A 21,794-nucleotide genomic window follows, 5' to 3' on the forward strand; every position below is an offset into this window, starting at 1 on the left:
TATATACCATTATCCTCTCCTGGTATTTACGACGTACCAACAAGGCTCATGTACTTGGCGTCGGTTTTCATTTATTTTTAGTAGCTTTGTTGAAACAAGGGCGCTAATGACACCGCAAAATTTCGGTTCCATAGCCTGTAAATCACTCTCTTTATACAGCTGTTCTCCCACAACGCATCCTCTGGACTGCTCGTGTTGTGTCAAGACGCGATATAAAAGGCGCGCAAGCAGCATTGAATAGATGCGCGCATGACCAACAGCGACGCCCTTGGGCTATCTAAAAACAAGTTTTCGTGACATCCTTCCTTGCTATCATGAGTACCTTGCGCGAGATACTGTATGTACATTTGTCATGTGTGTTGAATCTATTTGAGAGACGACTGAATAACCATGCTCCAAGTTGTGTTGCCTCACTGCTAATTTCGAAGCACTTTACTGAGTCTCCTCAATCGCGCCAATTTTACGGGGTGCTATGAGCTTGGTTTCATATGAAGTTTCCTTTCAGAACATGGACTCCGGCCAAATTGTCTCGGCTCCTCGCCTGCGCCAGAATGGCTGCTCACCCCACTGGCCGGCTATTTGACGCGACAATTGCCATCAAGCCGGGAGGCGCTTTAACTCCCCGAAACTGAACAAGCGATTCTAGCGGCGCAGTCATTTTAAATAGTGGTAGAAGCTACTGAACCGCATTGTTTTTCTTTCTCTCCATTCGTCGCTGCAATTCCTAATTCATTCTCTCCATTGTAATCATTTTAGTGATTGAATTTTCTGGCTTTTTTTTTTTTAAAGCATCATGTATGGCAAGATCGCCCTCGAAGAGTGCTGGACGATTCAGGAAGAATTGGCAAACAATGATCCTGGGAAATTCGTCGCAGCTGGGACCGGCTCTCGTTTGACAAACGAGCTACTTGATATCCACGGCACACGCTTGAAGCAGATGGATGAGAACAACGTTGATTTTATGGTTCTCTCATTCAACTCGCCAGGATGCCAGGGCATCTCTGACAAGTCTCAAGCCGAGGCACAGGCTACTCTGGCAAATGATCGCATGGAGGCTGAGGTGATGAAAGCACCAAACCGATTTGCAGCTTTTGCAGCCCTGAGCATGCATGACCCGGTGCAAGCAGCAGCAGAGCTCCGTCGTTGTATGACGGAGAAAAAGGGTTTTGTCGGAGTACTGCTTAATGACTATCAAAGCTGTGGCGAGGATGGTAATGGCATGCTGTATTATGACCAGCCGGAGTATGATGTCTTCTGGCAGGCAGCTAATGACCTTGAAGCTCCTGTCTACATGCATCCACGGCCCTCAAATAAATTGATTCACAAGTTAATGTGGGATGGTCGCCCTTGGCTCGACTTTTCTGCTCTTGGCTACGCTGATCGTCTCAACATGCATATTCTGGGGATCGTCACAAATGGTGTACTGGATCGATTTCCAAAGGTCAAGCTGGTTTTCGGGCATATGGGCGAGCATATGTAAGTTTTCTGTTCTTTTCCAATTCTAAATTCCATGATAAAGCTAACCTAACTTAGTCCATACGACATCTATCGCATCGATCATAAGCTTGATCGCAGCCGGTTCCCCAATATGCCCATGCGGAAGGATAAACTTGTTCGTGATTATTTTGGGGAACAGCTTTTCATTACAACTTCTGGTCACTTCTCCACACCTGCGTTGATGTGCGCTATGGGCGAAGTTGGAGTACAATCTATCATGTTTTCCATAGACTACCCTTTCGAAAGTATCCCTAACGCCTGTGGTACGTTCATTCTATGCACTTGGAGCCCGGAAATGAACCTGTCTAATAATCTTCAATGCAGCGTGGTGGGATGAACACGTCTCAGCGAGCGTTAATCAGCACGATTTCACCAACATGGGCCGTAACAATGTGCTTAGGATTATTCCGAGGCTGACAAAAGAGCCGCATAATTTGAAGCCCATGACTCCACAAGAATGCAGAGTAGGAGGGCTGGCTGCGAATCAAGGCGAAGTATGTTACGGTTTGTACAATAAATCTTGGAACAAGCGAGAGATTAAGATTGTGCCTTTCGTGAAGAATCTTACAGTCTAAGTTAGCCTAAGATAGTATAGCCTTTGCACTCAGAATGGTGAATAAATTTCTTTTTTTTTTTTTTTTTTTGCATATGTACCTGTACCTTCCAAGTGAACCAAATAGGAACTTTATGGTTATACAAACTGGAATTAAATATCTATTACTAGATATACTGAAGAGGGATAGAAATATAAAATTAAAACCAGATTAGATACGATAATAGAGCCTTCCTAGATAATGATGGGCAAGGAAAATATGCCATATTTGTCATTACAGATCCTGGTGAAAAGTTGGCTTGCCGAGGCGTTTCCGCCAATCTGCACCCTTGTAGTACAGCGGGATGAGGGGCAAGAAGAAAGCAAAGGTAATCATTGCCAGCGTGATCCAAGCATCTTGGATTCCAATCATATTTGCAAAAGGGATTGCATAAAATCCAATGGTGAAACTGTACACTTGCCTCCCAAAATTGATCAACGAACCGAGTTCAGGAGATTGTGGTTTATAGCACTTCAAAGCATAGAATGGTTAGCTAGTTATAAATATGACCATAGAAACGGCGGATATGAGCGACACTTACTTCTGCTGTGTATGTATAAACTCCCGTAGTCATAACCTGCAGCCCAAAACTTGCAATGGCAATTCCCATGGCGACTCCAATCCAGTGAGTCTTATTCTGGAGGCAAACGCCCTCGATAATGATGCCAAGAGGTGTTAGTAGAGCCGATGGGATGATTCCCAAGAGTCGATCTTCAGGGCTACGCTCGCCTCCACGATTCAGTGCCCGCTTTTCACTGATCCAGTCTGATATGCCTCCAGCGAACAGCTCTCCAACAAGACTGCCAACCGTAATCGGAATACCCAGTAAGAGACCAGTTTGTTGAGGTTGAAAGTGATATATTTTGCCAAAGAGATTTGCGCTAGTGATAATGAACAAAATGCTGCCGTAGGCGAAGCACAGTGAATAACACCAAGTCGGTATCACAACACTTGGATAAATCATCATCTGGAATGGCCGAAAAAAGTCCACAATGCGCAGCTGCCGCGTGGGATGTGCCCGTCTCTTCATGAGCATATTCGACATCCATGATTGCGACGGACGTGCAAGAGCCGCAGGAGTACGAGAGTACAGTGTTTCGGGAACGGTAAAGACGAAGATGATGAGAATGCCTCCCGTGATGATGGCTGGGACGTAGAAGCACCAGTGCCAACTCAAGTTCTTCTCGATATAACCTCCAATGAGGGGCGCGATGTGACCACCTGTCAGGAAACTAATAGTATAGATACCCATATAGACGCCTCTTTCGTGGGCGAAATACATGTCACAAACAGTGGCACTTCCCAAACCTAGCGGCACACCACCAAAGAAACCGTTGAGGCATCGGAGAGCTATGAGAGTCCCGTAGTTTTTAGCCGCTCCGGAGGCACCGCACATGGCCGCAGCGACGGCGACAGTGCCGATGTATACTGGCCGGCGCCCATAAACATTCGCGATTGGATTCCAAAAAATGGCGGAGATACCACCCAGCAAGATAAATGTGCTTGTCACATAGGCAGTTGTAACTAAGTCGCGGTGGAGAAACAATGATAGAGGAACAAAAGCTGGCGTCTGGAGCAAATCCACGTCTCATTAGTAAAGTCCATGAGCAAATGTACATATCTTCAGTATAGGAACACGTACAATTAAAGAGGCACTGAACAAAGCAAGAAACGAAAAAATGGAGACCTCGGTGAGAACCATCAGCTTCAACCAACGATTCCAATTGAGCGGGTCTTTCGGGTCGTCTGTGGGCTGTGGCGACAAAGGAATACCGCGAGGGTCCAGCTTCAGTGGTCCAGGAGCTTCTTCCTCATGTTTAGCGGTGCCGCTATTCTGTGAGCGATCTTCAGCAGCAGATGCCTCCGCCTTGTCTGTAGACATTGTGGCAGCTATTGTTGGACGAGTCAGATATCACAGACAGAAATTGAAAATGTCTCAAAGGGTTTGAAATAAGTTGGACATTGGTGAAAAATCCGGCTATGCATAATTGAGACTGGGCATGGTCGTTCTGTTCCTTGAAATCACTTCTTCCGCAGCGTTGCATCGTGTGGTATTTATCGTATGCAACTAGGTTGGGGGCTTTGTAATGAATCCCGGGGTCTTGGTAGTTATGCTGTACGGGTTTTCGGGGGGAGTTTAGAGTTATCCCCCACACTGCTAAACGCCACAAAGCCTACGACATATAATACATGGATGAGAGGCCATGCAAGCACACAGCAGTAGTTTGTAAACTAGCGGATAGAGAACTGTGGGGTAGAATGTCACTCAATAGGAGTAAGAGAGCTTTGAGCCCTGATCCAGCGTTGATCAACCGGTCAACGGAAAGTTGGTTTGCACACTTGATGTGATATTCTACGCCAGTCTATAAGATAATAACCACAATACATGGACAGAACAATGGTTACACGTACATATATGTATACACATCATATGACCATTGAATGGATTGACAACTAAACCCGCACTCAAATTTCGAAATCTGCGGTCTCACATGATATGGGATAAGTGAAGTACAAGACAGCTGCTCCAATAGGAGGAGCTAATCTCATCTCGTCTATATCAATGAATATAGTTATCCGGGGATGCCGCTAAGGGCTGCTGGTGGAGATTGCATCAACGACTCAGCACCAGGATTCTCCACACCCCACGACCACGTGGCCGAACCTAGAGTTGAATGGAGTTCTAGCTGAGAGCCCAGGTCCATCGTAAGATCCTGTGTGGTATCCCAGAGAGACCACAGGTCGACACCGCCATCTTCCATCGCCTCATCCGCTGCCATCGTTGTGCAATTGCTGTACATTGTGTTGTCTGCTACCCCCGGATTGCTTCCGGTCATGGCTGTTGGGGGCGTGCTATACCGCTCAAGTGACCTCCGTCTGTCGTCTGGTATTGTTCTATCAAGCAGGCCAAGCAACTGCTGCAAAAAAGCATACGCTCTCTGCGCACAGAGGTGATTGACAGACATTTGACGAATCATGTTAACCGCTTGGTCCAGATGCATCAAGGCACTACGATCATCTTGAAAATCTGGATCAACGACATGGGATACGATGATCAGAATGGAAGTAAACACTAGATACCTCTGTCAGCTGGGATTATTTCTCGCGAGTATTTTGGATCAACCCACAATAATACAAGTTGAACCAACTTGGTCCCATTGCATTCTTGGTCTGTTCATGCCGTTCGGCCACCAGTCGAATCGTTTCTTCGGCGGTACTCACGCAGATCTGCCGACTCCTCTGCAGCATGCTAGTTCGTAGTCGGCCGCCTTCACATCCTTTGGTAGCCGGCGTTGAATGACAAGATACCGAGGACAGCGCACTAAGACCTGACACCAACGACTGTCTATGGATCAGAATGCACACCATGTTGGCACGGAGTGCCAGAATTAGAGCCGCTTCATCTCCCCTTAGAGTAGCCTCTCGAATCCGGAGTCTGTTAGGCACCTCGGCTTGCCAGGTTTCAAATTCTTCATCCAGCCTGACCAAATCTGCCAACGCTGGTTGATCGCCCAGCATTGTTATAGCTTCCAAAAGGCGGTATAATTTGGAGACTTGCAAAAAGAACGACATGCTTGAAGTGGTCTGAACTGAGGGGAATAGCAGTCGTGTCGGCCGAATGCAATCGTCGTCTAAATCCTCTGGAAGAGGGGTCGTGAAAGTAGATGTGGAGGTAGCAGCAGGACGGCCGTATATCATGCTGAGCAATTTATCCAAACCAAAGCATGCGTACCATACACGTTTACGAACCTCTTGTTCTATGCAATCGAACTGCTCGGGATCGGGTGGCCGGTGTAATTCTAGATCATAGGCTATGCGGATTGCAAGTCCCAATACCGTCCAACATTCGTCGCTATAGCTTGAACTCTGCAGGTAGCGGGCACCGAGGAGCAGGGCTTGGACTTTTTCAATCTTCCAATCTGACAAGAGATTTGGCTGCATTAGCTGCATTGCGGTATTGTAATACTTGCGGGAGGTAGTATCGGAATCCCCATGGCCTTGTCGACTGTGAGCAACTGCTAGCGCACAGATCATGTTGAGGATAGCCAGAGTATAAACACTATCACTGTTTCCAGAGGTGGCGCCGTTACTGAGCACTTGTTCGAATTGGGCCATGATGGAAGGAACATGGAAGATTGGAGTAAGCTCGTGGTGAAAGTCGAAATATACCTGGAGCAATTCTCGGACATTGGCAGGTGGAGAAAAGAGGTTATCAGAGCCTCTCACGTCGACAGACCCATCTCGAGGGGAAGAGAAAGATTGAGAGTCGAGCTTGAAAGACGGGTTATTCATAGCATTGAGTATTAGTTGGGTAAAAGACTCGCCAGCTTTGCCACTGAGGAATATATCTGGAGTTGTTGGGAGGACGTTTTGATGCTGGGGTTGCTGATGCTGAGTGTGGTTGGTTGACCACCCAGCAGGCCGAATATGTCGCTGGGTCGGTGCCATTTTTGTCACTTCATACTGACTGGTCGACGGAACGGGAGATATAGTCTGCACTGCAGGTGCAGGCTGTTGTTGCATTTGCTGATTCTGATGATATTTTTTCGCATCTCGCTGAAGATCCTCAAAGTTGCGGACACGCCGTTCCAAGGATCGGATATATCTGGAGAAAAATTAGTATTTTTCAATCTGCAACGGCAAACAATTACTTCATCGAAATCGTACACTTGCGCCGATTTAGTCATACCACGAAGCATCTCGTCGGATGCTTGCGCCGGAACAATGTGATCGCATTTTGTCTTGCGTTGTCGGCAACTGCGGCACGCCACTGTCGCTCGTCGACGCTTCCTGGGACCGTCTTTGCGGTCGGACACAGCGTCAGCTTGCGCGGTCGGATGCGTAGTGGGAGGGCTGTCCATTATATCGCCGCTAATAGGTGAATAAAACCAGATTCTGGGCTCTTTAATGAATTTTGAGGCGCCCACGGTGAAAGGTGTTGCTCAGGGTGTTGAAACCGTCGCGAACCGAGGCGCTGAAGCTCCCTGTAGTCCACAAGCTGTCCTCAGCTAGCTATGGTGCTGGATCTCAATGAGCTAGTGCTGGCTGCGAGGCGGTATGGTGGACATCCATGGAATGGGAATGGATCGAGTTTGGGCAGTCCGAGGTAGCGAGGGTCAGCGACGTTTCGTCCGAAAGGACGGGGCATATTCCAAATTGCCACCCCCAGACCCGCCACCCCCAGCTGGTTGGAATATTCATCTGGGGTGCATATCCGGGGCATTGCGAGATAATACGCCTGGAGAACACCGCTAGTAGTGCTTGGCCTATTAGAGTCTACCGGCTCAATTCGGCACGAAACTGCCCGTTTCTCAACTCATCATAGATAACGGAGGCACTAAGCTGCCATAAAGCAATTCATCTTGTTCAGCTAGTTTAGAGCCCAATCCCCCTAGCTAGTCGGAGAGCTATTCAAAAACCTTCATAGCGGGTGTAATAATCAAGAAGCGCCACAGCGGGGAGATAACGAGGTCGACATACCAGTACGTCGATGTAAGCCATCCCACCAGGATATGTACTTGTACGACTTTAATATGCTATGTGCATTTCTAGACATGAGCGGTTGAATGAAATATCATTGATGATGCTGGCATATAGGTTCAGCAACAGGCTGCTTTCAGCAGGTACCACTACTGTAACTAATAACTTAATAGCATGGATACACAGATATTGACCAGTCTTTATCTTTCTACCTAGAGAAAACACTATTCTTGCCCAACCAACACCGCACGCTCCGTTATAGAGCTTATCATGTTAACATCTTTATATCTTTCACTGGTGTTTTGATCCATTAGGAGTTGCTTCTTCGCCCCATATTCAGCCTCAATATCGCCGGCCCATATCCACTGCATACGATCCTTCAAGCTGTCGCACACAAGCGGCAGACAGTCTTCGTAGGCTTTGCCTTTCATCTCTGCCGTTTGCATCTCATATACCTCTCCAGCTTGGCGAGCTGTTGCCTGAGCCTTCTGGGCGCGTGGAAGACGAACATCTTGGTAAAGTTGCATCCACTTTTGAAGTTCATGGGCATCTCTATCCTGAGACGCGGCAAGATAGTCTGCTATAGCTCTCCCCAAGATATATCCATCTTCAATAGCCTGGCCAGCACCGGCTCCTGTCGTACGTTAGTCGACAGATACAGTGCATTAGAGAATCGAAGAAAGTTTTTTTATGTCCTTACCCTGATGTGGAAGCATCTAAAATTATTGAGATATTAGTAGGCGCTCAAATGGTATGTTGCATGTACTGTGAACTTACTGCATGTGCTGCATCTCCCATTAGCACGATTTTCCCATCTCCGTATACCCATTGGTCCAAAAGCTCGCGGTCGTTCAAAATCCACTTGGACGGATTCTCATTCATGAACGAGATCGTCTTACGAACGGTAGTGTCGAAGGACTCAAACTCTTTCTGAACCTCGCTTCGATGGCCAGTAGCTGTCCAGCTTTCCTTAGTGCGGTCATCATCTGAGTAAACGAAAGCAACAATGTTCAATAACGTGTTTCTACTGATAGGAAAGGCCAGAAAGTGCTTGTCCGGACCCAGCCAGCTTACTGAGTACGAATCGAATGGCCACCACGATTCGAGGTCCTTGATTGGGACTAACCCGCGGTAGCACATACGACCACTGTATTTTGGATTGTCAGAGCGAAACTGAGAGCGAATGTTAGAATGAATTCCGTCACATCCAACTACCAAATCCGCTGTCGTGGTCGTCCCATCAGCGAAACACAACTCCACAAAATTCCCTTGATCCTAGAAGATGTCAATCCAAAGTCTCTTTGTATCTAATGGAATGTTGTGGCATGCTACCTTGAGCTCGATACACTTCTTGTTGATGTGAAGAGTAGCCGCGTTCCGTTGCTTCACATGATCAAATAAAAGAGACAAGAACTCAGCCCGGTGGACAGGGCTTTGCCTAATCTCTTGCCGGTCATCGACTGGAACCGTAACAATCTCGCTACCAGTGTCGTATCGGCGGAACGAAATCCAGATACCATTCCGATGGCCAGAGATTCTATTGAGGTCTTCCCCCACACCAATGCGATGAAGAAGCTTGGCAGCATTTACCCCAATGCCCAAACCAGCTCCAATTTCCTTGTATTCCGGTGCTTGCTCGTATACATCAATAACGATACTGCCATCCTTGGGACAGTGATGGTGAATGGACAGCGCAGCACAAAGGCCGCCAATGCCGCCGCCAACAATGGCGATATGAAACGGGAGCTTTTGACTAGGCATATTTGGAAGAACTATGATTATTCTATAATGTCAATATTGAAGCATCTTGGTTTCTCCGGTATTAGCATTATTTATTGCTTGGCGCCCTCACAATTCAGCAGTTTAAAAAGAGCGTCCTAGTGAACCAGAGCCATCGTTTCTTACCGGTCTCCTCCCCCGGACCGGGGTCAACCGGGTAAGCTGCTTAACTCCCCGACCAATGCTTCTCCCCGCAAGTTTCGTGCGGGGAAAGCGAGTGTGTTTGTTTCCCGGAAGTCGCTCGGCCTGTCGCCAGGCAAATAATCAAATAATAGCGCGCATTGTGCGGAGGTAAGATTTGAAGGATTTCTCAATCCTCCTACGAATAGATTATATTCCCGCCCTAACACTAATACGAGCGCAGATAGCCATTTTTTGTCTTGAAGGTGACTACATGTACATGCACCTATGTTTAAACATTATATCTATTCAAGCTTGAAAGGGTCGATTGAGAATGACTCCCTCTTATTTGCTAGCCAATGGCGCAGTACGTCAAAATTGCGACAAGTATGCACCTGGATTGAGTCGCTATAATAATATGAGCTGTTTTTGTCTGGTCGATATGGAATCGGGGTGAGATCGCCGTGGCATTGTACAGATTCTCGAAGAACATCTAGACAGTGATCTAAGAAATTAGCGAGGCCCAAAGCTTCTTTACAGTGTCAAAATCATACCAGTATGGACGCGAAGAGGAGGGAGTCCTTTTGGATAGTAGAAGTCCGCATCAATGACTTTTCTAAGGTGGTTTATGCAATGTAATAAATGAAATGTATCAAGCCTGTTAAACTTTAGTTACTGCTAGGTTCATCCGCTGTTGAACACTCACTGCACAAAATCAAGATAATCATCAGCTTTATCACCAAAAGCATTCGATTTTTCCTCAGCCGTTAAGTTAAACCACCTCTCTGTTATGTGTTAGATATGTTTGAACACAGCTATGACGAAGGGACGTTCTGTGAACTTACTTTCTAGTATCTCATTCCACGCCTCATCTATTTCTTGATAAGATGTTCCAACATAGGGACGAGTGCTGGCGCCTCCTGTGATCTTAAACGACCCTTCAGCTAATACTATCCCTCCAAATTGCACTTGATGATATTTTATGTCCGTAACCGCTGGTTCTACTACAAGTGAGTGGTTTTATTTTTATTTTTATTTTAAAATGAATGGAGTAAGCATACCGAAATCTGTTTTGGATGAAATGCATTGCGATGGACTACCACCCATGCATGAGGCTTTTTGTTGCAGTAGGAAGAGCAAGAATAAACAAATGCACAGTAAAATTGCAGAGCAAGCAGGCCAAAATTTAGAACACGGGGTTTTATACGGGCCAGAGTCTTCGTTTCCATCATTACCTTGAAGTGGTTTATACAATCTCCTAGACCATAAGAACATGCTGAAAGAAACGAGGAAAATGCCACGTATGGAAGCTTGTGGTAATAGGGTATAATCGTATAGAAAGGGTTATGCTCCTAGAGGCACTTGGACAGCTGGGCTTTCAAGTTTGTTTAATAATGACGATAATAAAATCCCTGTGGAGTAATTAATTTATTTCATTTTACACCAAAAAATTAGGACACCACCTCCGTGGAGAAAACAGGGGTTGATGTAACGACGTTAACAAATTATCGAAGCAAAATGAAATTTAATATTTCCAACCCGTCCAAATGAAGACGCCAAGCTCCCTGTTCAGACATGATAGTGAATCCTATTCCATGTCCTTGGACGAAATAGGCAGCTGCATAATAATTACATTGTCAGCTTACCCCCGGCATTTGCATGGGAAGATCTCGTATCGCCCTGGAGGATGATCCCTTATTCATGGAAAAACAAAATGATAGACTACTCAAGTATGTACCCCGCATCAAATGGCGGATCTATCCTACTTTCGGCTGTAGATTTACTATTTTGTTTTGGACATACATAATCGCTTATTGATATAGGCATTGGTAAGTTGTTGTATATATATCACTATGATCTTGTATGTGTGTCTGATTAAACTAGTAGCATTACAGAAAGGTGTGAAGCACACTAATTCATATATATACTAGATTGATTTAGGACTTATAAGAAAGACATGGACTTAATTGGTGGGATATCTTTATGTGAAGAGGGAGAATGATAACTGCAAGCCACGGAAAACTTGGTAGCGGTATGAATCGCTCACCGGCAAATACTTTGAAAGTCACTAACTTCGGAAACCACGTGCGCTGATTAGATTCATGAAAGATGAATATATAAATATGGCCATTGGTATCATAAATGCGAGTCAAATTATAACCAGCAAAGAGCTTCTCCCTCGATTCAGTTCCTAAACTACTACACCGCTACCAGCAATCTATCACGCCTCTACTCTGATAGCCTTCAAGATGAAGAACTTATTCACCCTCGCTGTTACTCTTGCACTGGCGATGACTGCCGCAGCTGCACCTTCCGAAATCTTTGAGCGCGATGGCATGCTATTCGACAAACGCCAGTGCGGTTGTGTTGCTGGCCAGGAGTGCTGTGTTTCTGGAGATGCAACACTTTGCTTCCCAGGCTGCTAAAGTACGTCTATTCATCCAAGTTACAGGTAAATTTGACCCTAAAATATAAAGTTAGCGAGCAATAGCATTCCTTCGATGGAATTGTAATGCAGATGGTGTTGTCTGGCGGAAGGCTTAAAGATGTTCGGTCGGTTGCTGGATGGATGTCAGAATATGTCAATATCAAGGTTTTGTACATGGATAGTGTAACTAATTATGTTGATTCATGTATGAGAATTCAAATATTCTGACAGTTTCATATTACTTTGGAAAACGTGGTTGCCCCTGCATTCTACCTGGCCAGACGGAATTGATACTACCAAAAGAATCCTAGTTCAATTAAGGTTTGAAATACAGTGAATAATTCAATATCACACTGTACCATCCTATTGTTTCCGTGGAACTGAAAAAGGCCTTACAGGATAGTACGGAGCACGGGAGCTTGGAATAACATTTCCCCGATATATGCCATTGAATGCTTCATCTCATCCACGTCTTTTTTGCCCCTTGGATTAATGTATGTGTCGTGACGCCGACAGGCCTTTTTAAAACAATTTTATGATTGGTGCAAGATTTGATTGCCATGGATCGCTCCGCAAAGCCTAGGGTATCTGTGGCCTGTCTTCCCTGTCGCAACCAACATCTGAAATGCGACGCGAATCGCCCAATCTGTGCACGCTGTCGGTCACTGGGTAGATCATGCTCATATCCGGAATCCCGCAGGAGTGGCAAGTATCGAAACACGTCTTTATGGAAGACAAGATTGCATGGCATTTCTCCAAGTTCCCCGAATCTTCTCAGTCCATCGGCATCAAGATCCCAAGAGGATGAGCAGTCCACTAATTCTGAACCATGCATATCCCCTGCTATGCTTTCCGTCGCCGCATCCGTCACCGCACCCGTTATCGAACCCGTTAGCGAATCCAATATTTGTTCTATGGATGGTCATCTGTTGGATCTCTATTACGAGTATTTCCATCCGAGTCATCCATTTGTATTGCCACGCAGGAGTCTTGACTTAAGGTTAAGAATGGGGACTCATTCTTCGACCCTCCCACAGTTGATCGTCACAATGGAATATATTGGGTCATTCTATCAGCACACTCCCATGGAGACAAAGATATTTCCCACTGATGAAGTCAGCATTGAACTAGATGGATTTACCGTGCAGAATACTCTATTACGCGCGATGGTTAAGAGCATGTGTGACGACAAATCTGGCGCAGAAATGTTATTAGCACATGCTATTCAGCAGGCAACTCTTATTGGTATGCATGAGAAGAACTTTGCTGACGCAGTCGCCGATGACGATTCTATCCTATCGGAAAGCTGGAGGCGCACTTGGTGGATGTTATACTTGACAGATGCCAACTTTTCTGTCACAAGACGTGATTTCGTACCTCTCATCACAACATCATGCCATGACATTGATCTCCCCTGCGAGGATGAACTTTATGAACGCATGGTAAACATATAAACAACTTATTCTCTGTAGCATTGCATGTTAACTGTACGTCAGGATATTCCTCGTCAGACAGCTAAATTACTCGATTACCGTCTCCGCGAATTCGCACTAGACGATAAATCCTTTTCATCCTTTGCGTATCTCATCGATGCCACAGAAATCTTCATCGCAGCATTGAGTGCATCCACTCAATATCAGGACATTATTCAAGCGGAAGTTTTGTGTGGCGACTTAGAGGCTAGAGTCATCAGCTGGTTCTTATTACTACCACTCAGTAAAAGAGAGCTGCCAGTAGCGCCCGGGCGAATGGATCAGCTCATGTTTCAAGCTCACATGATGATGTATACGTATGCTCCAACTTGTGCAATTGGAGTGTTCGACCTCTCGCTGACTTGCCAAAGATCTCTTGCCTTTATTCACCGACCGCTGTCAAACTTGAGATACGACCCAGCGGAAGGTATTTCTACCTGTGGCCCGCCACCGCCACCACTGGAGCAGAGCTCTGGCTATTCCAGGATTGCCCACGGCATACATTCTGAGAAGCTGTTCCAGGCCATTCGAAAACAGACCCAATGTTTAATTCTGTTACCAATGAGAGCGGCACAGCTGTCCCCCTTTGTCATTTGTATGGTAGCATGCTGCACCATCGCTTACCTAGTGGCATCAAAATTTGCTTTCAAGGCGGAAGAAGCCGAAGCAGCTCGCAGTCGGATTCGCATTTCCTTGGCGACGCTCAGGATGTACGAGGAAATTTGGCCACGTGCGAAGAAAATCTTGATGGAATTGAAGCGAATTGCGCAGAGTATTCTGCAGCCGGCGATAGTACCACCAACTCTGTTGATTGACTCTCAGCTACCCACAGAGGAAACCACCATCACGGCTAGTTTCTTTGACCACGAATGGCTACGTGCTTTTGATAACACGGTCTCTTAGGTGAACTCGAGGCCATGTAAGCTGGTGGAATTTATATCAATTTTGTAGATTAGAACGTTGAATTTAGAAGTAAGGCAATTTCATTTGGCTATAGCTGTAATATTGTAGAAGCACCATCCTTTAAATTATGCATCATTATGGCGTGGTTACAGCCGGTTTCAGTTTTACCGATTGGGCGCTTTCATAAGGCTAGATAGAGCTCTGTACCTGGAATGTTTTCTCTCTCGTAGATTTCCCCTATGCGTATGCATAACTTCACATCTTCCGATCGCAAAATACTGATCAATTGTCTACCTAATATGTGGTCAGCTTCCGATACACATCCGAATAGCCTAAGCTGATGTGGGGCCGAATGACGATGTACTGGCAGCGATTTGTCCCGAGCCGAGTTGAGGGCAGGAGATCGCAAGTAGAGAAGAATTACTACATATATATATTCCCAAATATTTCCCCTATAGAACATGCTGATGAATTTGTCGGAGGACGTTATTCTTTGGACAATATGGCAGCACTGATTCGAAACACAGCCCTTAGCACCGCCGTGCGATTTATTTCACGTAGCTCCATTCTTGCCTATCCAAACACATCAAATGCCAACCTCTCAACAAGCAGAATAGCGGCGGGAAAAAATTCGGATGGCCCTAGAGCCATTCAAGATCGTATTGAAGTCGGCTGGTGAGCATAATGTAAATATACTCTCTCCGCTCAATTGTTAACACAGAATCTAGGGCCTCAGATAACGATCCAGAGAACCCTCAGCATTGGAACCTTTCATGGAAGATCTTCGTCAGTTCGTTAATATGGTGAGTAATTATGGCCCATAGAAATTGTTTGTATATATATATTTTTCTGACTACCTCGGAAACAGCGTGTACACGTTCACTGTTTATTGCGGCTCTTCCATATATGTACCGAGCCAGGAGTACGTAAACTTGCATTTCTGGCGATAATCAATATTTTAATTCGAGACTTAGACAGGTGATGAAAGAATTTAATGTTTCTGAAACGGTAGCATCCCTTGGACTAGCACTCTACGTTCTTGGATGTAGGTTGATGACCACCATTTGGCATGTGCACAGCTGACTTCCTGTCTCATTAGATGGTCTAGGGCCTCTCGTTTTCTCTCCTCTCAGCGAAATACCACACATTGGTCGAAATCCAATATATATTATTACCTTTGCCATATATCTTGTTTTTCTTATTGCATCCGCAACTGTTGAAAATTTTACTGGATTCCTTGTTATTCGTTTTTTGCAAGGCTTCTTCGGTAGCCCCTGCCTAGCAACAGGGGCCGCTTCATTAAGCGACATGGTAAGCAGTATTGCTATGTGGGAAAATTTACGACTTACTGATCACAACATTGTAGTTTCCAGTTACTCGGATTCCATATCCTCTCGCTGCTTGGTCTGGTGCCATGTACGCTGGCCCAGCTCTCGGCCCCGTATTGTCAGGCTTCGCCGTTACTGCAAAGACGTAAGCGTTAATTATAGAACAATTTCATTGCTTGCATTATTGTCTGACTATAAACAGATGGAGGTGGGCTATGTGGGAAATGGTCTGGCTCACAGCTATTGTCTTGGTTCTTTTATTCGTCTTTCTTCCAGAAACTGCTGCACCGACATTGCTCTACTATAAGGCACAGCGATTGAGAAAAGAGACTGGGGACTCTAGATATATCTCCGAACATGCATCCTACCAGCAATTAAGCCGAAGCCAAATAATCCAGCTGGCTCTGGTGAAGCCATTCGAGATAACAGTCAAAGACCCAGCAATTGCGTTTGTCAATCTTTACGTGAGTCAAGGTCATCACTTTTTAAACATTTTAACGGAGATCGGCTGACTTGTGAATACGTTAGACCGCGATGACATATGGTATTTACTATTCATTTTTTGAAGTATTTCCTCTTGTGTATCCCAAAATTTATGGTATGAACTTGGGAGAAACCTCCGCAGTTTTCCTCTGCGTACTTATCGCGTGCATCATTGGCACCGTATGGTATTGCACCTGGTACCGATTCTTCGTTCAAAAGCGCTTCGATAAGCTTGGGACTTTTGATATGCAGGAAACATTCCTTCGTCCTGGTTTAATTGGAGTGTTTGGAGCCCCCATCGGCATGTTCCTTTTCGGGTGGGCAGCGCGTGAATCAATTCCCTGGGAAATTCCCACCCTCGGCATTATGGTATACTGCGGGTGTTCATTTGTGGTGGGACTTGGCATTTTTATTCATTTGCCATGCAGCTACGCACAGTATTCCGCTAGTTTGTTTGCCGCAAATGACGCATTTCGAAGCGCATTTGCCAGCGCAGCAATACTCTTTGGACGACCTCTTTACATAAATCTTGGTGTAGGTAGAGGGTGCAGCTTGCTTGGTGGGTTGAGTATTTTTGGAGTCCTCGGCTTCTGGTATTTATTCTTGTACGGCGACAAGTTGCGGAAGAGCAGCAAATTCACCGCACATTAATGAATTCTGGAACCGAGAAATGGTATAATGGCTTAGAGATAGGGCGTATAAATTTAATCTGGCTTAAGTAGAATAAAGCACTGCGCTTGCAAGATGAACACATTCTTTGTTGATGATGAGCGCCACGCTAATCAAATGGCTAGATCGGGGTCGGAGTCGGAGTCGGAGTCGGAGTCGAAACTAGAGTAGAAAGGGGATCAACCATCCACTAGTGACCTAATCCTCGGGTGGAACCAACAAGGGGGGGCTTTTGAATCCAGCGCTGTTGCCTTTCATTGCCATTACACAGCGAAAGGAGTGTCCAAATGTCAAAACCGAGGGGTATATAGATTTGCTTGCACCCTCCTTTCATTATTCTCCCTTTGTAAAACAAAAAGCTTGCACCCATCTTCTCCTCTTCAACATGACTGAATCCTCCGGGACAATTTTGAAATTAAACAAAAGCATCATTCGACGCTATCGCACATCGGATGCCGAAGCTATAGTTGACGGCGCGGATACACCCTTAGTTTCCGAATACATGACGGCATCATTTCCGAGCCCTTACACACTGGAAAAGGCCAGAGAATGGATCAAAATTGCTGGTGAAGAAGGAAGTCTTCACTTTGCCATATGTACCATTGATAGCAATCTTGTTATTGGCGGCTGTGGATTTCAGCATCTCACAGGCGTGGAATCTCGCACCAAGGTTATTGGCTACTGGCTGTCGCCCAAGTACTGGGGCCAAGGTATAATGACGGAAGTTATCACATCATTTAGTGATTGGATTTTTGGGCAGGTTCCAACACTACTGAAATTAGAAGGGAGTGTGGTTGAAGAGAATAGAGGCAGCATAAAGGTTTTAGAGAGGGCAGGGTATCAGCATGAAGGAACTAGGCATATGGCCGTGTGTAAAAATGGAAGGGTTAGCAACTGCATGTTGTTTGGACTGACGAGAGATCAATGGGCGAATGCCGCCTAGTGGAATGTAAACACAGCTAGCTGTTAAGTCTAGCAAGAGAATAAATAATTGGGGGAAGAAGCAATGAACGTTATGCCACATATCGATTGCCACTATGTAGGTATGGAGGATTATTTTAAATTATGCTATCATATCAAGGACAGAAATAGTATGCCGCAATTGCCAGCGTATCAATTGAAAATGCCTACCTTTAACAGCCGACTTGGCCGAATGTTTCCCGTCTTCCCTCGAGTGATCTGTGCCTTATTTGAGATAGTGGAATATCGCATTGGTAGCTGGACAAGCCAAACGCTGATAGGAGAAATTGTCATTGAATACTATGTCAGCCAGCTAAGCGTATCTATATATCTCAAGTCACTGGGATAGACCACGTCAACAACTTTATCCACATTAAAGCTGCTAGACATTTCAGAAAGAGGATTAAGAACTTGATCCAATACTTTTGAAATGAGATTCTTTGCCCTGTAGCAGTGATCAGTACATGGCACCTTGGCCAGCAGCCATTCTAAGAAAGCTCCAAGAAGACTCAGTTGTTGAATGATATTGGAGATCGAAGATGTAGAACCGCCATGAGATTCTATTTGAAGAAGTGCTTCACACAATACAACAGCTGCAGGCACTGCATATCCCACGATGAACCATTCATGGTCGCCTTGCATGCCCACTAGTATGTCGTTTCGCGTCCAGAATGTAACCGTTGCTGATACAATATCTAGACTAGTCTGAATTAGACTATCTCGTGGGAGGGTTGGCTGAGCGTTTTGCAACAACTTTTCAATGAGGAAGAGATTTTGAAGGTGTTCTAAATGGATAAAAAGTTTGGTATATAGAACATGAGGTTCAAGGGACTTGACCTTCGTGTCGCCATCAGTCAGCCGTATATCGCTAGGCAGACTGTCGAAAATATTGACCTGTTGTGACCTCAAAGAACTAGATTTCAAAACTCTTGTTAGTTCGGATTTCTAGATTTGAACTATAGTCATTGAAGTGGACTTACATTAAATTAAGCGCACTTTTTTGCTTTTTGTTCAAAGCAAAAGTTACAATATTTTCTCGAATTTGCGCGATTAACCCTCTTGCTCGAAGACTTGTTGTTGAATAAATTTTGCCGTTCTTATTCCATCCTTTCTCATTTACGCCTAGAGAGTCATAATCCACGACCTGACTGGGCTTCCAGTTTATGAGAATGGTATTGCAGATGTCCAATGGCAATGCTGTGGAGCAACTGTCGGATGGTAAGAGAGGCAATTTACCGGAAAACATGGCTGCTGCTTTATCCAGAACATAAATAGCCGTGAAAAGACGACGTCCAGACTGTTCTGAAATGCGAGGATCCTGTATTGATGCATCGGGCATGATATTCAGGCCCATGCAACAAGCTAAAGAGACGGCTTGTGAGTGAAATCGCCAAAATCCAGTATCTAGAAGTAGGCAATTAGCACTGCTATATAAGGTATTGATGGTTTGGGGGAGTTACTGCTGGGGCCGTGTAAAATAGACGAAACAATGCTTGTGCGGTATAGGAGATAAAGCAGCAACACATTATTAGCGTTCTTGTCCCGGCAGAATTTGATACAGCACTCCATAACGTCAAAGAACTTCAATGCAAGAACTCTTGGTCGATATCCATCAATATCTTCTTTGTTTTGCAGCGCACTTAGTGCCCAGCTGCTAAAGAGCACACCAATTACTTCCCATCTCAGATTTGGGCCCGAAATAGTAGTATACCAATCTTCTGATGGATACCACTGGCTGTCCGGGAATTTTTGTGCCGTATTTGAAAAAATGGTCAATGCAAGGGCCTCCAGATGCTTTCCGTTGCTCTCTTGGCAAAATGCAGAAGCAAAGGTAGTTCTTAGCCCGGCCAGCAGTACTGTGGTGGACAATGGAATCCACCCATCAAACGGATTTATATGAGGCTTAGCAAGTATACGTTCAGCATCAGGGCTTGGTAGACTCGATAGAACATCCAACGCTGTCTGTAAGTCTTCGGTGCTTAACCCCAAAGAGGCGCGTCGATAATACTGTAGACTGAGAATATGGGGTAAAGAAAAATTCTGGGTACTGTTGAGGCATGCGTTGATTTTGTAGATGTTAGAGCTTAACCCAGTCTGTGTCGATCTGTCCGTTGCCTGTATGTTTGATGTTTCTTGTATATATTTAGTCAATGTAGAATCATTTTGCGGCAAGGCAACAAAGGCTATGGCAGAATTGTCTGAATGGATAGCGGACGTTTGGTGATGCTGTGAGCTTTGGCTAAGATACCTGCAAGGATCCTTTGCCCGACTTCGCTTGCAGCGCTGGCATATCGGAAAAGAACGATCGCAAGCGTATTTTCGGCGTTGGCATGGTTCACAGGCAACTAAGCGGCCATTTTTTGTTCGAGGTATAGTTGCGCTATGTTTATCCCGATCCATTGATGGGTGAGACGGCTGAAGAGTAGGTCTGTCAAGATTCTAGACACGAGTGATTGCGCGGTCAGAAATAACCGAAATAGCACGTGATGGCGCTATATTTGCAGTGCTGGGCTACTGGACACACATGGACAGGCATTTGCACGACTAGCACTTGCTGTTGGGGAATTGATTATCCCCTATTACATAGCACTCTGGCTGTCTATTCATACATATATAGCACAAACCGAGACTACGAATTTTCAGCGTCTCGTTTATATCCAGTATTATAGCATGGAGGGAATTGATATCCTATCATTAGTCATTTGCATGGCCCCTGCTAACCATAGTTACCTAGGTACTTGGGAGAGTAATGTGAACGGCAGGCGAAATTGAACGACGTCTTGGTATGTGCTTTTTATCAATGGCTCACTAGATGGAGAAATATAGAAGTTCTAGTGGACTGCATTTCCAATTCCCAATCATCCATAGCCTCAATAGCAATTATCTAGGAGGCATGATTTCCTACCGATTTTGCTTCCAGAACATTCAGAACGGCTGCGGATTGCAGAAGATGTGCCCTCCAGCTAGTGTATTGGGCATATATACCCAACATCACTCTTCACAAGATATCAATTTCTCCAGCCACGGACCTAACACCTCAAGACCATATTCGTCGTGGGCAGGGTCTGATGTGTAAAACATATCCTTGCACCACCCAGGAGTCCCGCAGGACATGAGGCGTTGACCAACTGGTTGGCACGAGCCAAAGTCGATGAGTTTTGGCTCTCCTCCCTCCCCCAGCATGATGTTCGCCGGATTTATGTCGTTGTGTGCTAGTCCGATCGAGTGCAGATGGTCGACAGCCGCCCGTAGTCCTGTCATGATACGGTCCTTGCTTATCAGTCCTTTAAATAGGTCAGGCCGTTGTATAGCAACCGCTAGGTCATGCTTGAGTGGGAAAGTCTCTAGGACTAGACCGACGATTCTGCCTCTTTTCAAACGACAGCCGTAATAACCAACGATATTTGGGTGTGGATTCTGTGCTAGAAATTCCATTGTCTCGGCTTCCTGAAGCATAAGCTTAGGGAGCAACGCGGTATCTTTGAGCTCTTGGTAGGTCGACCAAGCTGTGCGCTTAACATATCGTCCAGAACAGTCATCCGGTGCTGCGGTTAGGCCAGTCGAGGGGAATATCGGATAGATTTCTTCGTCCGGTATAGGTCTGAGGCTCTCTCTGGCAATCTCCACAGTGAGCTGCTGTGCACGCATTCCCTCTTTGAAGCCATGGTAGGCGTTCTCTTCCGAATCGACGAGTGCAAATGAAGTTTGTGGGATCTGTTCTCCATTGAACTCGATTGTCCACTCGCAAATGGAACAGAGATCTGTCAGGGTCGTGACTTCAAGGTCCATAACCAGATCCACAGAGCAAAATAAACCTCAAGATGTGATGTTCATATCAGTAGAAGCTTTGAAAGAGGTGCCACGTTGAGTGGCAACAGCAACTGGTAGTTTGTGGATATAATTTGCAAAGGGATATTGAAATTCTCGTCGTGGAACTAACGTAGGGCTTAGGAACGCTGGTCACCGGCCCCGTTACTTCAGTGCACGGTCAATAATAGGTTAGTACACATACTGGCACCAAGTGACCATAGTCAAATCCCTGATACCAACTGATATTTTCCAGTCATGGCTACAGTTATAT

The 21,794-nt window shown here is 45.5% G+C and overlaps 10 protein-coding genes across 10 annotated transcripts; 4 read left to right on the forward strand and 6 right to left on the reverse strand.

Moving 5' to 3' along the window:
* Positions 1 to 793: 793 nt before the first annotated feature.
* TRIVIDRAFT_148746 (uncharacterized protein) lies at positions 794 to 1,834 on the forward strand (the record flags this gene model as incomplete). The annotated part of the gene is made up of 2 exons (XM_014102874.1): positions 794 to 1,476; positions 1,534 to 1,834. 2 exons carry the CDS (start codon positions 794 to 796, stop codon positions 1,832 to 1,834), a joined length of 984 nt encoding a protein of 327 aa, XP_013958349.1.
* Positions 1,835 to 2,324: 490 nt separating this feature from the next.
* TRIVIDRAFT_148988 (uncharacterized protein) lies at positions 2,325 to 3,972 on the reverse strand (the record flags this gene model as incomplete). Its single annotated transcript, XM_014102875.1, has 3 exons — positions 2,325 to 2,561; positions 2,632 to 3,660; positions 3,733 to 3,972. 3 exons carry the CDS (start codon positions 3,970 to 3,972, stop codon positions 2,325 to 2,327), a joined length of 1,506 nt encoding a protein of 501 aa, XP_013958350.1.
* A 691-nt stretch (positions 3,973 to 4,663) lies between these two features.
* Positions 4,664 to 6,952, reverse strand: TRIVIDRAFT_148629 (uncharacterized protein; the record flags this gene model as incomplete). Its single annotated transcript, XM_014102876.1, has 3 exons — positions 4,664 to 5,163; positions 5,219 to 6,696; positions 6,759 to 6,952. 3 exons carry the CDS (start codon positions 6,950 to 6,952, stop codon positions 4,664 to 4,666), a joined length of 2,172 nt encoding a protein of 723 aa, XP_013958351.1.
* A 1,363-nt stretch (positions 6,953 to 8,315) lies between these two features.
* On the reverse strand, positions 8,316 to 9,332 carry TRIVIDRAFT_147231 (uncharacterized protein; the record flags this gene model as incomplete). The annotated part of the gene is made up of 2 exons (XM_014102877.1): positions 8,316 to 8,846; positions 8,904 to 9,332. The coding sequence occupies 2 exons, from the start codon at positions 9,330 to 9,332 to the stop codon at positions 8,316 to 8,318; spliced, it is 960 nt and encodes a 319-aa protein (XP_013958352.1).
* Positions 9,333 to 9,775: 443 nt separating this feature from the next.
* On the reverse strand, positions 9,776 to 10,118 carry TRIVIDRAFT_148840 (uncharacterized protein; the record flags this gene model as incomplete). Its single annotated transcript, XM_014102878.1, has 2 exons — positions 9,776 to 9,975; positions 10,025 to 10,118. Coding segments are annotated over 2 exons (294 nt in total), but the record flags the coding sequence as incomplete, so codon positions are not given.
* Positions 10,119 to 12,458: 2,340 nt separating this feature from the next.
* On the forward strand, positions 12,459 to 14,273 carry TRIVIDRAFT_46015 (uncharacterized protein; the record flags this gene model as incomplete). The annotated part of the gene is made up of 3 exons (XM_014102879.1): positions 12,459 to 13,340; positions 13,395 to 13,687; positions 13,742 to 14,273. 3 exons carry the CDS (start codon positions 12,459 to 12,461, stop codon positions 14,271 to 14,273), a joined length of 1,707 nt encoding a protein of 568 aa, XP_013958354.1.
* A 502-nt stretch (positions 14,274 to 14,775) lies between these two features.
* TRIVIDRAFT_200458 (uncharacterized protein) lies at positions 14,776 to 16,735 on the forward strand (the record flags this gene model as incomplete). Its single annotated transcript, XM_014102880.1, has 8 exons — positions 14,776 to 14,948; positions 15,002 to 15,076; positions 15,142 to 15,195; positions 15,248 to 15,318; positions 15,532 to 15,584; positions 15,640 to 15,746; positions 15,804 to 16,065; positions 16,130 to 16,735. The coding sequence occupies 8 exons, from the start codon at positions 14,776 to 14,778 to the stop codon at positions 16,733 to 16,735; spliced, it is 1,401 nt and encodes a 466-aa protein (XP_013958355.1).
* A 403-nt stretch (positions 16,736 to 17,138) lies between these two features.
* Positions 17,139 to 17,696, forward strand: TRIVIDRAFT_45343 (uncharacterized protein; the record flags this gene model as incomplete). The annotated part of the gene is made up of 1 exon (XM_014102881.1): positions 17,139 to 17,696. One exon carries the CDS (start codon positions 17,139 to 17,141, stop codon positions 17,694 to 17,696), a length of 558 nt encoding a protein of 185 aa, XP_013958356.1.
* A 422-nt stretch (positions 17,697 to 18,118) lies between these two features.
* On the reverse strand, positions 18,119 to 20,083 carry TRIVIDRAFT_12010 (uncharacterized protein; the record flags this gene model as incomplete). Its single annotated transcript, XM_014101951.1, has 4 exons — positions 18,119 to 18,626; positions 18,694 to 19,117; positions 19,174 to 19,683; positions 19,762 to 20,083. Coding segments are annotated over 4 exons (1,764 nt in total), but the record flags the coding sequence as incomplete, so codon positions are not given.
* A 621-nt stretch (positions 20,084 to 20,704) lies between these two features.
* On the reverse strand, positions 20,705 to 21,502 carry TRIVIDRAFT_221402 (uncharacterized protein; the record flags this gene model as incomplete). Its single annotated transcript, XM_014102882.1, has 1 exon — positions 20,705 to 21,502. One exon carries the CDS (start codon positions 21,500 to 21,502, stop codon positions 20,705 to 20,707), a length of 798 nt encoding a protein of 265 aa, XP_013958357.1.
* Between the last annotated feature and the right edge of the window lie 292 nt (positions 21,503 to 21,794).

Source organism: Trichoderma virens (genome assembly GCF_000170995.1).
Source record: "Trichoderma virens Gv29-8 chromosome Unknown TRIVIscaffold_5, whole genome shotgun sequence".
Lineage (NCBI taxonomy): Eukaryota > Fungi > Ascomycota > Sordariomycetes > Hypocreales > Hypocreaceae > Trichoderma > Trichoderma virens.